We start from the raw sequence: 16,340 nt of genomic DNA, 5'->3' as shown, positions 1-16,340 counted from the left end.
CTCAGGAGACCAGTCTGTTATGAACAGCGTGACAGATAGCAGCAACCAATGGGGGAAACGTGACCTCGTGTGTAAGAAACTTATTCCACAGATGTAAAGGGAAACCATCGCATGTACTCTTTGGATTAAGGCTGCTCAAGGGGGCAGCCTCTGTGTGCATGGCTGGGTTACCAGCTCCATGTCCACTGCTTGCTCTCAGGTCCTCATAAGGAAACCCAGCTAAAGAATCCAGTATCCAGCTGAGCCCTGAGCCTCGACAAGCCCAAGCCCTGACAAATTCTGGAGCAAGAAAGAACAACAGCGGCTGAGGGTACTCAGTGTGCCACTAATATCAGGAGTACTGAAAGCAGTCCACAGGGAAAGGTAGAGCCTGGAAGGAGCTGCCAACATTCCCCATCCCACATTTGTGCAGTTCATCATTGCTGCCTAAATGTATACCTCACACCTGCTCCTATTCAGATCACATCTCCATTTTTTGAGTTCTCATCCTGTCTCCAAAGAACTTGCAGCCCCTCTCAGCATGGTGTCATCTACATATTTAATAGGCAAACACATTCTGTTCCGTCATCTCAATGATTAATGAAAATGCTGGGGCCAAGGCAGACACTAAGGAATGCTGCTGTAGCCATCCTTCTATTTTAACAGTGAGCTCTCTCTGACTTTTCTCAGGACATGGTTTCCTAAACAGATTTACATCATTCTGCTGTAGTTGCTGTTAGACTGCTTTAGCCTAGTTTGCTCATAAGATTGTTAAGTGAAAAGATTTAACTGTCAGGGCAGCAAAAGCCTTGCTGAAGTCAAGCTACATATCCACAAAACACGTTACCACTATACCCCTTATTCTACATTCATTGATAGGAGGAGGGTAGTTTGTTTAACCTCTGCTCACTTCATAGTACTAGACATAGTGTAATATTAGCCAAGGGTAATGACTGTGTTTCAAAAGCACTGAACTTAATTTTATCCTGTTCTTTAGCATCACAAACACAGGGAGCTGAAGGAGAAAACCCAGCCCTTCCATGAGTGGAAAAGGGGGTGAGGTTCAGCTCTCCACTGCCTGTCCCCATACTGAAGCAATACTGCAAGCTGGCAGCAGCCAGGTTAAACACAGGAGGAAGTTCAGATAAAATCCAGGAGATTTGTGGCATATTTTGCCAAAAAATGCCAGGCTCCAAGAAGATTACAAGGTTCCAGCAGAGCCTGAAGACATCCCTGGAAGAGAAGCATTCAAGAGTGCCTGAACCATTCTGCTTTAGCAGGTTGGGTCTGTGGGATCAAACAAGTGGTGGCAATGATCCCAAGATTCACTGGCTGTTTCTGGGAGGTCATTTCAGTGTACGTTCAGCCTGATCTAGCTTTCTCAACATCCTTAACAGGGGCTGGAAGATTTATGAGCTGTCCCCGAGGACACCTTCCAGGTTAGTTTTGTCTGAAAGGACTCCAGCTGGGTGCTCTAGGACCACTTTGCTGAGCCAAAGCTCTACATCAGAACAGACTCCTACTCCAAATTAAAATGTTAATATAGGAACACTCTAAACATACAAAACAACAGCAGCTTTGGGAATCCCCTGAGATGAAAATATCTGGAAGATGGAAAAGTGCTTCGGGCAAGTCTTACATAAGCAACAGTTATTCTTCTGCATCCATTAATGGCCACATAATTTTAGATCGCTCCACTACAGCACCTCTCTGCACTCAGCCTCAAGCAGGCATTAAATGTTACAGATTGTTTCTGTTTCACACCCTCAGAGTTCCTTCTTTCAACCCTTGACCAAGTGTAATGCACTCAATCTTGACTTCTCTAGTCAGTCAGTCAAACAATTTAAACTCAGATTCTATTAATGTGTGCCTCCTTTTCCAGGTGCAACTTGTACCCCCTGCTCCTGACCCGTCAGTAACCTCTGCAGTGTACGGTGACACCAAGCCAGACAAAAAAACCCACATAACTATGAAGAATAAAATATATTTAAGTTCTGGTTTACCTAAAATACAGGAACCATACTGTTGCAGACATTCCCCTATGCTTCAAAGCACTGTATTATTGCAACTTGACTTGATATTTCATAAGCGTATACTTCCTTGCTACACATCATCATGAGCAGTTTTGATGGTTTTGTCACACAGGAAGATCTTCCATCATCTCATAAATAAGAATACTTTGATTAGTTATGAACAGAGAATACAGCCACAGAGATACCATTTGTGACACCATACTCTCTAATTCCTGTTTGTTTTGGAAATCCTCCCTAAGTAATCACTGTATTTTCTTATTATTGATTTCAATGTACTATACAGCAAGAGACAACTGACAAATCTGTGGAAAACAAGCTATCTCAGAAATCCCCAAATTAAGTTTATCTCTAGGTAAATCCAACCACTGAGTGTGTGGGTTGAGCTCTTGCTGTTGACAAAGGCATTGCAAATTTCATCAGACTTTTTCCCTACTACACTGAAAGGGTATGCAAAAACAATAAACACATATTATCAAAGTAATCATATCTCATGTCACAATGTAAATCACAAGGATGAGATGGGTCTAGCATAGCTAGTATAGTCAAATGTCTCTGCAAGTAGGTATGCGCAAATATTTTCCATTTAGATTGTGTCCAAATTAATGGTTGCCCTCAGATCTTATGCTTAATCTTGACTAAAGACCTTAAACCCTCAGGCCAGTTTTATTTCAACTCCTGTATACAAAATACAAAACAAAACAAAAAACCACACAATTAAAAACAAACAAAAAAACCCAACAAAAAACCCGAACTGAAAAAAAAACACCAAAACAGATACAGATAATTTGAATACATCAGTTTCATGCTATGATTTTCTTACTTTGGCATAAATAAAGCTAAACACAAAATAATTTCATGAGCACTATACAAACTTCTTCCTTTCCTGCTTACATAAAACTGAACCAGGATTAAACAGTGCAGCAGAAACACATAGGTATTTGAGGTCTGATGGTTTTTGAACTTCTGTATTAAGAACAGGACTATTACACTAGTAGTAAGTAAAAGCACTAAATAAGTATTGCAAGAAATACAATAATGCCTGCTGACAGAACCACAGGAGGGCTTCTTTAATGCTGTTGTGACAAAATGTCAAAATCTTCACCTAAAAAACATATGTGATATTTGTCTGGTGAGGACTATGAGCATGCTAGTACAATGGCAGAAACTTTCCGCATCCGCAACACCCTGCAGCAAGGAGCTGCACAGCTCACCTATATGCAACATAAGGAATACTTCCTTTGGTTTGCTCTGAACCTACTTTCAAATTGAGTATTGGAAGGGAGAGCGCTCACTAACTTACTTTTATTATTTTTTATCACTTTAATTATTGTTACTTCTCTTACATGCTACAGTTCACATGAAAAATCAGCAACTTGCTAGTCATACCTCAGATAATCTGCTCATGTGTGAATTGAAAGCTCATCCCAGAAGGAACCTAATATTCTGTTGTTACTCTGATGAAAAACATTTTGTTCTGTAAAGCAAAAGTTAGAATTCTACAACTGGAAAAAAAAAAAACAAAACAAAACACTTTTGAAAGGTCTTACTTTTGAACTGAAACAAAATTTCCAATTAAATTTGAAGCAAAGCACACATTTAAAATTTGAAATGTCGTACTGAAATGTATTGTTTATTTTAATAATTTTCTGATTATGTCACTGCAAAAATACAGCCTTCTCTTCACAAGAAAATAAAATTTGTGTGCCTGATTTATGGAGGCAGGGACTATCAGCCTTTGTGCAATCAAAAGGTTTTTTGTGACTGAGGTTCAAGAATTTTGTCAGATCCACAAAGAGAACAGAAAGAAGCAGCACTGAGCATTGAAAATCTCAGGTTCTTCTGCAAGAACCCCGAGACATCCTGGATTGAATGGCAAAAATTTGCATATTTTACTAGGAACTGTGGGAAACCATAAAAGGATTTTATATTTGGACAAGGAATTAAACACATTTTTAGTGAAATTATCTGAGCTTTCTGAGTCCACAAAAGTCTACTAAAAATGTCACAAGAGCACATAATTACTTCCTCTCCTTTCACGTTTCTTACCAGACTCTCCTGTTTCATTTACTGGCCCGAATTCATAGGAACCACCTATGTCTGTCAAATTATCCCGGTGCCTCTGTAAAGTCTGAAGGCTGCTCTGTGCTTGCCCTGCCATAGTTCAGACCACACAGATTACATGGGGTTTTTAAGTGTAGAAGATGTCTAAGGATCTCAACACCCAGCAAAGGCAGCTGCAATTCCACATCTGGAGCCTATCCTACTAAAGGGGTACAGCAGCCTAACCTGACAGCCCTGCCCTGCTCCCCACCATCCCTCATATGCAGTGTTCCAGCTGTGGTAGAGAATCAGCAGCACAACTTCACCAGATGTGGCAAAACATCCTACAGAAATTTGACTAATTGTAGTTAAAATTTGGTTAGTTTACTCCTTTGTTCTGTGTTTTTGACCCAACTGGGAATTTCCTTCTCTCTAATATCCTTGTCACTTGTCCTCACTCCATCAGAATTCCTTTCCTCCATGCTGATCCCTCTTTTCTTTGACCCCAGCCTTGCTTTGTCTTCCAAGCATACTGTATATGACCTCAGCCAACACCTTGCAAGAAGCCTCAGCTAGAAGAAAGTAAAAAAGTAAGAAAGCCCACCAAGTTCTTTCAAACTTGTAGACAAAACTTTCTTAACAACAATGTGGAATATCTGACGGAGAAAACAGAGGCTTCATAAAAAGAAACTGATAGAAAAGTTCTGTCCAGGCTTACAGGGCACAGAAAACTATTCAAACAGGAAGACAGCCTTTAGGCCACTAAGTTTGAGCTTGGGAAAAATATACCTCCTCTCTCCATATATGTCTTTATTGTTGCTTTTAGGAAGTATCAACTAATTTAAAAAATATATGCAAAGATTTTGCAAAAGTTCAAGACCCAGAAGATACAATTTAATTTTAATAAAAGCTAAAACTTGATAAATTTTCTTTCAAATTAAAAAGAAAACAAACTCACAAGAAAACAAAACAAAAAAATTAAAAACAAAGTGAAAAGCGGAGTGATTACGCAGACTCCGTATGCCTCCGTATATAGGCATTCATATATTCTATAAGCTGCAGATTCCAATATCCATTCATATATTTAGAAAGATTCCTTTCTCAAACACACTGAGCACACACATGATCTCATGTATATACACATACATACTAACTACATTTTCTTACCTACTTACTTTCAGCAAATATATCAAAAGAGACAACACTTTATACATTTTCTTTATGTACACACTCATGCAGAAAAGCAACAGAGTTCTAGCAAATTACATTAAAGCTCACGCTGCACATCCAATGTCAGTCTTAACAAGTACTTCAAGAAAATAAAAAATAACCTCCCCCAACAAGACTCTAAAACAAAACCTCCTGGATAATGTTGCCAAATCTTCTTACCACACTACCAAGAAGTGCATTTGCAACCTTGGACTTCCTCTCAGATAGATCTCAAACTTCTGCCATTTAACTACTGACATGCTTGAACGGGTAAAAATTTATTTTTTCTTTTTTAATAATACACAAAGTATTTCTCACCCCTCATTTCCAAAAACAGCTGGAGGAATTTGGCCTAAATATTAAAAAAAAATATCTTAGCTAGCAGAGGACTGCCAAATTCCAGCAAGAAAGGTAAAATGACTGGGGAAAAAAAACCAAGCCACTGAAAATCTTTTCTTAAAATGGAAACACTTGTGCAGTTTCCACTCCCCATTACAAGCATTATTAAGTGCTCCCAAAGTGAAAACACAAAAGCTCTCTTTCAAGTGGACAGTTAGTCTACGGTCTGAAGGCCTCTTGATTTCAGTCTTAGGAAAAATCAAAAGAGCTTATCTTAATGAAGACAGAGCTTAAAATCATCAGGTTTTGGTTTAAAGACTTTCCTATAACCTGCAATTTTTAACACAAGCATTTTACAAGTAGAAACCAACTTGTATTTTACACAAGATTTAAAACTTTTACTGGTCGTGGTTTTTCTTTACCCTTTTTTCTGTTAGAATCTGTGTAATAAGTGCCACAGGCTCAGGATTAAGAAACTGTAAAAAACCCAAATCAACAACTACACACACACACACGCGAAAAAAATCCAATTCAATCCTCTTTCAACATAAAAAAATGTGCCTCATAGGGACTATAAAATCCATGTAATTACCTGCAGCAGGATCTGTAGCTGCTTGACTGGTGATGCCAGATGGTGGTTCTTGGAGCTGGTAAGTTGCATTTGTGGAGGGTGTTGTTGGGCTGGTGTTGCTGTTTGTCATGTAGTGTGAAGGGTATGGTGAGCTGTTGTAATACTGTGCATATTGGCTCTGGCCAAAACTGGGATAAGAGGGATATTCCTGCAAGACGAACAAACAAACAAAATCATCATCTGAATAGTCCACCAAAGTCTTGCTACTTTTTAGCACAAATTCCAAAATATAAATGCAAACGCATGTGAGAATTTCATCAAGTATGCTTCCTGGACTGGATGCTGTAGGACCTAAAACTGTGAGGTAATAAAATGAAATCTAAATTACACATAATTTAGTATGTCTTCTCGTACAAATAGTTTTAGACACACTGCTGAAGTTGTGTGAATAACAACATCAACACCAGACAATTAGTTCTACTATTGGAAGAGAACAAATCAAAGAAAAACATTTATAAACATTAGCTTAACTTGAAAGGATGCTAATTTCTTTCAAAAAGCTACACTTTTTCAGTGGATGAGAATTCCATTTGCCAAAGTTTCCTCAACTCATATATACAAATTTACCTGCTGTGAACTATTAAATCCAGTAGAATTTGTGAGTGAATTATTTCCTGCATATATTCCTGATGATGTTGTAAAACTGCTGCCTGAAATGAAATGAAAAATTACTTGAATTACTAAAAAACAGTATCAGAAAATAACTTCCATCATGGGATTATATCATAAGGATATGGCCTGTTTGTAATATTTCCCATATGTTGACCGATTTGGTTGTCATCAGCTTTATAACATTTTAATACATGGAAAGTGATAATTTATCCTTCCTACACCCTGTGTTTCCTTATTGCAATAAAAAGAAAAAAACTGAAATTTAGGCAAGCATTGGGACCATCCTCAGATCTGATTTAAGTTAGGCTATCCTACCCCTCTGAATGACACCCAGCATCATGGAAGTAATGAAGGTTTCTTAACTTTCAGTTTTTATTAAACGAAAACATTGAGTTTTGTCCCAACAGATTCTGTCTCCCCTCACTGAAGCCCACTGGCTCCACTTCTCCTACCACCTTTGAGAAGTGGGTCCTCTCCCCTCCTTGAGCCTCAGCACCTCGCAGGAACAGCGCAAGCCATAACTCCCTGCTCCAAACAGCTCGGTCTGACTGCAAAGCCATTAGGATTCATTAATCGATCTCAGACAGCCTTGGGCGGCAAAGCTTTTTCTTTTGATAGAGTCTCCCGGGCATGACACAAGGGAAAAAAGCACCTCTCTGAGAATAGAGACCATTCTAAGAATGAATTTAGCCCAGAGACTGAATTACTGCCTTCACCACCCTCCTCCCCACTTCACGAGCCACCAAATAGAGACAGATGGGGCCCTTGTTTAATACCTAACCTGAGAAGCTGTTCCACTAAAAGGGCAGCAACCCCCTTTCAGCTGTTTTGCCCTCACTGGTTATAACCCGGGAGTGACACAGACACCAGCTGAGACATATGGATGCACCGGGTGAAGCTACACAAGCCACCGTAACGTCTGTAATGAGGCAACCTATTGAACTCGTCCAGCGGGAGAGCCCCAGCCAGCAAGGAGATCGCATGAAAGCTGCTGGGATGTTTACAGCCTCTCTCACCACTGAAACCTGCCCTAGTGCCAAGAGACACGGGGACCTTTGGAGCAAAAGCTTGCAGGTGAGCGAAGAAGGCAAGGAGGGATGGAGACCAGCAGGGAGCCAGGCATGCAGACACACCGACGCTCTGATGTACCTGACAACTCAGCTAACAACCAAACCCTGTGCAGCATTACTCATTGGGAAAAATGACATGGCTTGCAGCTCCAAACGGCGATAAACACAGGCAGGGCTGCACACTCACTACAACCCCTGAAGGGCATTTGTGAGCTATTCTCTTTTCTAAGTGACAAAACCCCAAACCCTATTGGTACCCCAGCTATAAATGAGAAGGAAAAATATGAAAATGCTTTGATTGCAAAAGTTCCTAAACACACACGTGAGCCAAGCCTCAAAGTAGATGTGAAGTATGTCCAACAGCAGTGGGAGTAAAAGATGAAGTTTAAATTTAACGTGTGATAATGACTGTAAATGCTTCTCTTGTATCTGCTGTTAGCACAAGAGCTCTGCGGTTGTTGATAGAAGCTACTAATCCTGTGAACTAAAATCAGATTACTTCAGCAGAAGAGTTTAGATCCAAGTTTAGCAGATAGTACAGATAAACAGTACTAATGAGAAAAACATGTTGTTTTAAATTTAATTTAAAATTGAAAAACAGATGTTACTTTTTATTATAACAAACCCCAGAGCCAAAATACAGCTGAAAAATATTTTAAATCTCAAACCTTTTAAATGCTATTTTATTTCTAAGAGTGCTTTGGCTGGAAGAATGTAAGTCACTCTGTCTCTATTTCTGTAGTTATTTCTGAGTGATGCAGTGATGCATTCAAACACAAGTTTTAGAGGTGCATGGTTTGAACCATTCTGAAAAGGTGTAAAAGATCTCTCATAAGAAGGGAAAAAAAACCAAACCAAAACAAAACAACAAAAAACACCAAATACAAAACCCCTCATTTTTTTTGATGAATATGTTATCTTTCTACAGAAAGTTTAGCAAATAATTTGCAAGAGCGAATGAGAAAAGTAATTATGTGGCAGCCAGTATTCCTCCTATCAAAGACACACACACTTCCACACAGACCTCTCTCTTTCATCTCATGGTCAGCACTGGCCCCAATGGAGGAGGGGTAGGGGTCTCCTAGACCGTAACAAACACGAAGCAGGTTTCTCAGAAATGGCTCTGTGGGCCACCCAGAACTACTGGCCAACAGTTATTTTTAAAATACTCCTATTTTGCCATTTGTTTTTTAAATAATTGGCAGCAGCATGGCATAGAGCTCCTATTCCTACCTTAGCTGAACAAACACAAAAATAAGAAACTCCATTAGACATGAGAGATTTACTGCCCCAAGCTGGCCAGCTACGTAGGTTTAAAATGTGATAAAAGCTGTAAATTGCGGGTCAAAGGTCTATTTTGCAAAGAGCATGGATCCACATTAAAGCTGGGAACCCCAGGCAGCATTGGAAGAAGGCTGGACCCCGCTGGGAGCAGGGCACGGGGTTCGTCCCTGTGCTGCTGCGAGGCACAGGATACGGGTCCTCCCCAGTCCGTTTGCTTTCTTAGCTCAGCCTCCTCACCATGGGCTACGTCTATCATCAGGGTACAATGTCTGTGGCAGAAGTTTAGCATAGCTCTCATGGGAAAGCCCAAGATGGCCAGATGGGCTATTTAAACTCAAGGTTTCTTCCGTTTGCTTACAGTGTTTAAAAATCCTTGGCAAACTCCCCCTTGTCGTCTTAGTAACTGCTTAGCAATCCAGCACAATATTTTTATACTGTATAATAATAACTGGATACCTTAACGTTTACTTTTTTTATGGATGAATTCCTAGACCAGTTGGTTAGTGTATTCTCAAACATCACCGCCTTGGTAACTAAAATAACACTGGTGCTCATCACAGGTCTAGCACCCTTCCAGTGGTAGAACACCTGGGATACTCAGGAAGACAGTTGCAAATGGAGCTCTTTCCTTGGCGTTTCCCCCAGCCCTTCTCCACTCCATTTATCCTCACTGAGCAATCCTTCTAACTCTGCCAATATAGGAACAACAGCCCTTTCCCAAAGCTATTAGTCATATAAGTGGTCTTTCAACATCTATGAAGCAACGTATATGAAAAACAGCTTAAGGAACATACTCATGAAAGTAAGGGGGCAGTGAGTGGGAACACAGGGCAGCAAGAACTGCCAGGGTCCTCTTCCCACCTTCTCCCCTCTGCACCTCCCTTTAGAGGGATGATAAATTTGTAACAAACAAAAAATCCAGTTACCGGAATAACCCTAGCAAAGAGTCACAGACAGCGATTTTCCTCATCGTTTTCAAAAGTTGGCAGTCTATCCCTCCACTATTGTTCAGCGACTAATCACGCTGTAATTTTAGCAGGGTCAGGAAAAGCACTGGGTTTAATTGGCCCCACACGCACGGTGAGGCAGCACCTTCACGTTACGGGGAGACATTCACCTCGAGGAGGGGAACCAGAATAACTCCAAAGCTTTTAAGCGTCAGGTAACGCCAACCAGGGAGCATGAGCACAGCAACTGCAAGGCTGCTAGGAAATCCCCTTTACTGCAGGCAGGACTGTGTCAGGCAGGGCCCAATGCACACTGTCGTGTAACGCTTGGTTGTGCAGTAGGTTTTGGGATCCATTATCTCCATTTAGCCACTCAGCAGCCGCACGCAGATGAAGAATGGCTATTGCAAGCTGTGACAAAGCTGAGGCTGCAGCCTGTCCATACATTGCTAGAGGGGAAAGGGAGAATAAATTAATTTCCCTCTCTGGAGGTTTCTCCACAAACAACTGACCAGCAGCAGCATTACTCCCCTCTTCTGTCAGGAGAATCAATTTTGCCCTTAAACAATAGTTGAAACAATGAATGGGTTCCCCTTCCAAAATTAAACGAGGAAGGAGAAACAAATGTTTCTGTTTACTTTTAACATCTGTTCAATCAAAAGGAAGAATTTAGGCAATTTAAAAGGTGTTTCAAGTTCAAAAGTTAGCCAAATGAAAACATAAAAAAAAGATATATTCTCATATATAGTGTAGATATATACTGCCAGCATTTAACTGCAAGAAAGACCTATTCAGCAATGTGATTGTTTCCTATTTAGCTTCTAACTTCACCAATATTTTAATTTGAAATGTTCAGTTTATATCTATTCTTATGTTTATTCTTACGCAAGGTTTCTGTAGGAGACCAGTCTTTCCCACATCCACATGCTGTGCCGCTCACAAGCACAACAGAAATGACATATGCACCGCAGGGGCTCCCAGGCTCTCCCACTCTGGCCTGTGGCTCTTCTGCCCAAGCCAGGCCTTCAGCAGTCTGCTGCCTTCCACAGGTAGGCAGCTCACAGCCCAAGCACAGCACAGCTGGGGCAGAACCCAGCCTCAGATCTGGGTGAAAATCAGTGCCTCTGAGCCTCCTCCCATTAGAGCTTCACAACTGGGTCATCTTTAACACACTCCTTTTGCAGAATATTTTTAGATCCCTGCCTTTCGATATGTACAGCTGAAATGCTTTCCAAGATCTTACTGTTCCATCTCTTGACAACCACCACCCTTTCATGACCTTGACAATTCTGATCCTACACACATTTTGCATATTGCTGAAAACAAGGCAACACCCTTCGAGACAAACCTCAACATAGGCCACTGAGTGCTAGCTTTGCTCTACTAATGCCAGAATTCACTGCTTACTCTCCAGATTTTCCAACAAGCCAATTTTCCAGTTCTCTCATGTTATCCCATGCCGCTCCCCCTTTCCTCCCTCCATCAGATGAGTTTCCCATATACATCTGCAATACTACTTCATTGTCCTCCCTAAAATCCCTTTTTATTGACATCACTCTGCTCTGTATCTTACACAGACACCCCTTTAGAGCTGACAGATAACCCATAATGGGTGATGACTGTTTATTATGCCTAAACAGCATCAGTTTTACTGTTATATTAGGCCTTCCTAGCCTGTGTGTTTTAATTTAGCCTCCAACTTCTACAGGGACTATGTTTTCATTTGGTTGTATAAATTAGCACAACAGGATCCCAATACATGACTGTGGCACAAAGTCACTACTGCAATAGAAATTATAGGCAACACACATTATTTTGCAAGAACTCTATTTCCTAGAGACCATGTATTATCAGTTTCTTAAAAGCTGGAATGTCAATCCAGGAGTTCTTCATAGCTGCTGCTGGTAAGCATTTTGAACTCTCTCTACAGATAGGGAGGATTTTTTTTTTTTTCAGAGTGGGATAGTATGGCTACCTACAGAAAACAAAAGCAAACTTGGTTATGGTTATATTTACTCTGACAAGTAGAAGACCACTGCTGATCAGCATTTAGATGAAAGTTTACATACTGCTCTTATACTATCTTCCTCTTACTTGTCAGAGCATGCTAGCACCAAGGAATACTTCAGACATCAGATGGCTGCAGTTCAGAAGGGGATTGCACAAAGAAACCCCAAAACAAAACACCAACCACAAAAACAAAAACCACAACCCACCACACCAAAACAAAGCCCTACCTCTCATGTCTGACTGAAGCACTGGATCAATATACAATATCTAAAGCCATGGAACAAACGCAAAATCTCATTCACTTGGTCTCTGAAAGCACTTTTGCCTCCAGACATTTCATGGAGTGTTTACATGATGGCATACAGTTTAAATGGAGCATGACAATAAAAAAGAGAGGTGCTAAACTTTAAAAAATGTGGGCCAGTTCTGTGAGTGACCACTTATTTTAACAATTCTAAAATCTGCACCACACCTGATTTCAACTGTCAAATTCAGAGGTGTAAAGCCCTGCAGCAGCATCTAAAATTAGTTATCTGTAGTAAACAAAGATATTTTTAAATAGCCTTTAAAGTGGTGAAAATCCAGAACCAGGCACACTCAGCAACTTCCTGATACAGAAGGGGAAAAAAGGAGCTGGGGAACAAGGTGGAAAGATATTAAGTAAACTAGACAGGCAAGTAAGGCTACAAAATATAACTGATAATAATAGCCCACACATACACAGGCTTACAGCTTTTAAATAGACTTCAAAGAAACAGACTTCAGTCATTGCTTAGCTACCTCCACAGCTGCAGTAGGTATTTTTATCTGCTTTTCCCTCCCCGAACACACTCAGGTATCAAATTATGTTTGGCACTTCCTAAATTCATAATCCTGACACGTTTTCCAGGACTTGCTTTGTCACACTCACTATTTGTTAAATGGTGCCATTCGGCGATACATTTTTACTGTAATAACACTACAACACTTCACTATTTAAAAATTAATGAAGTCACTAACTGAGGGATCTTCCAAACTGCTGAGAGCTGGCCTGTTGCTGCTCTCAGCAAAGGCAATCATCATTTCAGCTCCAACTGCAATAATTTCAGAGGTAAGAGCTCGAGCAAACTTTCTTTTTATCCTAGGAATGTAAAGCAATGAAGGGGAAAAAAGACCCCACAGCATTAATTGTATCTAAATAATGGTAATAACTATTTATACAGACCTTGCATCTGGTAGCTATAGGGAGCCTGTCCAGGTTGAGGTGTGCTAAAGCTGGCACCGTAGCTTAGAAATCCTGTCTGTCCAGGTGACTGTGACTGTGCCAATCCACCTTCTGTCTTGATGCCTGCCCACAATGCACCTAAATCAGTTAGTGACAGCAAATCTATTTGTTCATATTCAAACAGGGATGGAAAATAAAATCACTTAATTAACAGCATTTTTAACATGTACCTACTATTGCATGCACGAGTGAACAAATATCGAGAGCGTGCATAAATGAACAGGGTAAGGGCAGTCTAAAAGCACGCATAAAACCAAAGTTCACCAGGGAGAGATTAAATTCAAAACTGTGTTTCCAATAATGGCAAAAGAAATTTATAAATGAACAGGAAGTTGCATTATTCTTTTTTTCCTTTCCTGCCAGAGGCTAACTTTTCCATATATTCATGACATTTCACTGAGGCAGATTAGCAACTTTATACGACCTTAATGAAGCATAGTATAGCCAAGCTCTCCTGCCATCCACCCATTAATGACATAACTGAGATTTGCATCGTATAATATTCCTACATGGAAAATTACATAGCTCTGAGTGTACTGGCTTTCTAAGGAATTAGAAGGTGGATAAAGAGACCTAGGAGCACTAACGGTAATGATGATTTTCAAAGCTAATCAAACACTATAGGAGGTAGTCTTTTAACAAATAAACACCTAAAAGACAGGAGCTGCTCCAGAAGCAATCACCCAAACTGGGAAAAACGTAGCAGAGGGTCATTAATCTACACTGACAGGGAAATCCATTACACATCACATTAGCCTCTTATTTCCACATTCAGCAATAAAAGAATTCAAAGTCTAATTAAATTAATTACTTGCCTCCCAACTTCAGTGATTCTTTTTCCAATTTGTAAGGCAACAAGCACATAAATATCAACAATTGAAACAGCAAGAAAACACACACAATTTAGCCTCTGTCTCTTAGTTTTAATTATAAGGTTGTCCCAACATGAACTACCATTTAAAAATAATTACAGCCAAAGCAATGGAAAAGGGATACAACACTCTTATGTTTCACTGTGGCATTCAGTGATACTTCATTGTTCAGAAACCACCATTATTTGAACTGAATTCACTAAGTGTGAATTAGTAACATTCCTCTGAAAATGACTGTTTATCTAAGTCCAATTCCTGGCTGGAGGTATTTTTTTAAAAAAAAAACCAACATTCAACAACATTTGAAGGTCAGAGGGCTGAGACATTATCGTGTTTGCAGAATTTACAACATCTACTTATATACAAATGGCAGCAGATTTTCTTCTAACATTTAAATAATTACTTTTCAACTGCTGTCTTTAATTACCCTTAACTCCTTCTGCCAGACCCACTAACCACCAGACTAACTGCTTGTTTTCCCCTGATGCTTACTTGCTTCTTTTTCACTTTACAACTAAACCATCCCAATGACAAATCTGCCACCTTGTTTCCAAGGGGAAACTCCTGCAGTGGATGTTTTGCTATCAGCAATCCCTATTTGCTAAGGACTTTCTGAAATGCTGACTGAATATTGCTTAGAGACAGTTTAACTAAACCAAGCATTATGTTTCTAGACTGGCTTTAACAACCCAGTTCAACTCTCCACCTCAGACAAAGCGAGAGGAGATGATCAAAGGCAGCAGCAGAAGGATGCAATTTGAGTGAAGACAACTTGGCACCTACATGCCCTTTTGCAAATCTCCACGCTATGGAGAGCCTTTCATCTCCTGGGACTTACTCTTCCCACCTGCTCTCATCCAGAATGCTTTCACTTGTCAAACCTTGATGCTCCCAAGTCTAATGTATGCAAGGAAGTGGAAAAGCACAGTAAGAAAACAGAAGGGGACTGCCAGGGTCTGGAAGGAGATGATGTTGGTAAGAAAAGCCTTTGCTGATGCTGATAGCAGGGCAGGCAGGAGGAAGGAGCTTCAGGAAATTCTCTGTCCTCCTCAGGGGCTTTGCAGATGATCCAGAGCCAGGAGTCCTGGGGAGCAGCTGTCAGTGGCATTGCCCTCCACCCCCATTCCTGCCTGCCCAGCCGCAGCATGTTGGAGCTGGAAGGGTGGAACACGAAGAGGCCAGAGGTGTATTTGAGACAGAACCTGTTTAAAATCTGCCCTAGAGAGAAAACTTAAGGGAGGCTGATATGGGAATTCACAAATACTTTTTTCCAGAGTAAAGAAACAAAAAGAAAGAAGTCCCCCACTCCAACTCAGAGTTTTTCCTTTCACATATGTCACAAGTCTCTTCTTTATACCAGCTGGAAGCTCCCTACCTGGGTGGGGGAAAGGCAAGGCAGACAGTACATGGGGTCTAAGCTGCAGACTAAAGGAGAAATTCGGCTCTAAATAAGGCTTCAAGTCTTGCCTGTTGCAAATGAACGTCCCAGTGTTCCCCATATAACTTATTTCAGGAGCACAGATTGTATGATGTGCCTTAAACATGCAAAAATATATACAGTTCTACATCCCAAAACTTTTAAACAGTTACTTGTTTTTAAATATTACTCCTATAAAGCACATCACCCAGGAGCACCTCAGCTCCAGTAATAAGGCACTGTTCAAAAAGAACAAAATGCATTACAATCTACTTGGCTGGGTGGTCAAAAGCAGCTCTGCAGTGTGAAATGGTAGGCAAAATTAACTCAAGTCCTAGGCACAGAGGATGGATTGGGCAAAACAAAACACAGGAGCAGGCAGGCATGTTAACCCCCCATGAGCAGTTGCCAAGTAAAGCAACTCTCAATTATAGCTTCAATGACAGTGAGACAGCTAAACTCAAGCAGTGAAATCAAGGCCTCGCTGAAGTCAGTGGGAGTTTTACAGTTGCCTTCACTGACTCCAGGATTTCATCCAGAGGAACGAAGCAAAAAAACAAAAAAGTCACTGTCTGGACTGCCCAACCCACCAGAGACAGCCAATTAAGAACACAAGGTGTCTGCAGGAGAAAT

The 16,340-nt window shown here is 40.5% G+C and overlaps 1 protein-coding gene across 1 annotated transcript in view; it reads right to left on the bottom strand.

The window, feature by feature from the left end:
• Window positions 1-16,340, bottom strand: part of EYA1 (EYA transcriptional coactivator and phosphatase 1) — a gene marked incomplete at its 3' end in the record, with an annotated part of 66,790 nt that overhangs the window by 34,603 nt on the left and 15,847 nt on the right. Inside the window, exons 6-8 of the mRNA XM_008949693.1 lie at window positions 13,359-13,496; window positions 6,799-6,881; window positions 6,193-6,379 (exon numbers count right to left, since the gene is read on the bottom strand). Of these exons, the coding sequence (XP_008947941.1) occupies window positions 6,193-6,379; window positions 6,799-6,881; window positions 13,359-13,496 (408 nt within the window). The remainder of the gene's footprint in view (window positions 1-6,192; window positions 6,380-6,798; window positions 6,882-13,358; window positions 13,497-16,340) is intronic.

Source organism: Merops nubicus, unplaced genomic scaffold (assembly GCF_000691845.1).
Source record: "Merops nubicus isolate BGI_N331 unplaced genomic scaffold, ASM69184v1 scaffold41151, whole genome shotgun sequence".
Taxonomy (NCBI): domain Eukaryota; kingdom Metazoa; phylum Chordata; class Aves; order Coraciiformes; family Meropidae; genus Merops; species Merops nubicus.
The sequence above is the reverse complement of the archived record's forward strand: the minus strand, read 5'-3'. Positions and strand labels throughout refer to the sequence as shown.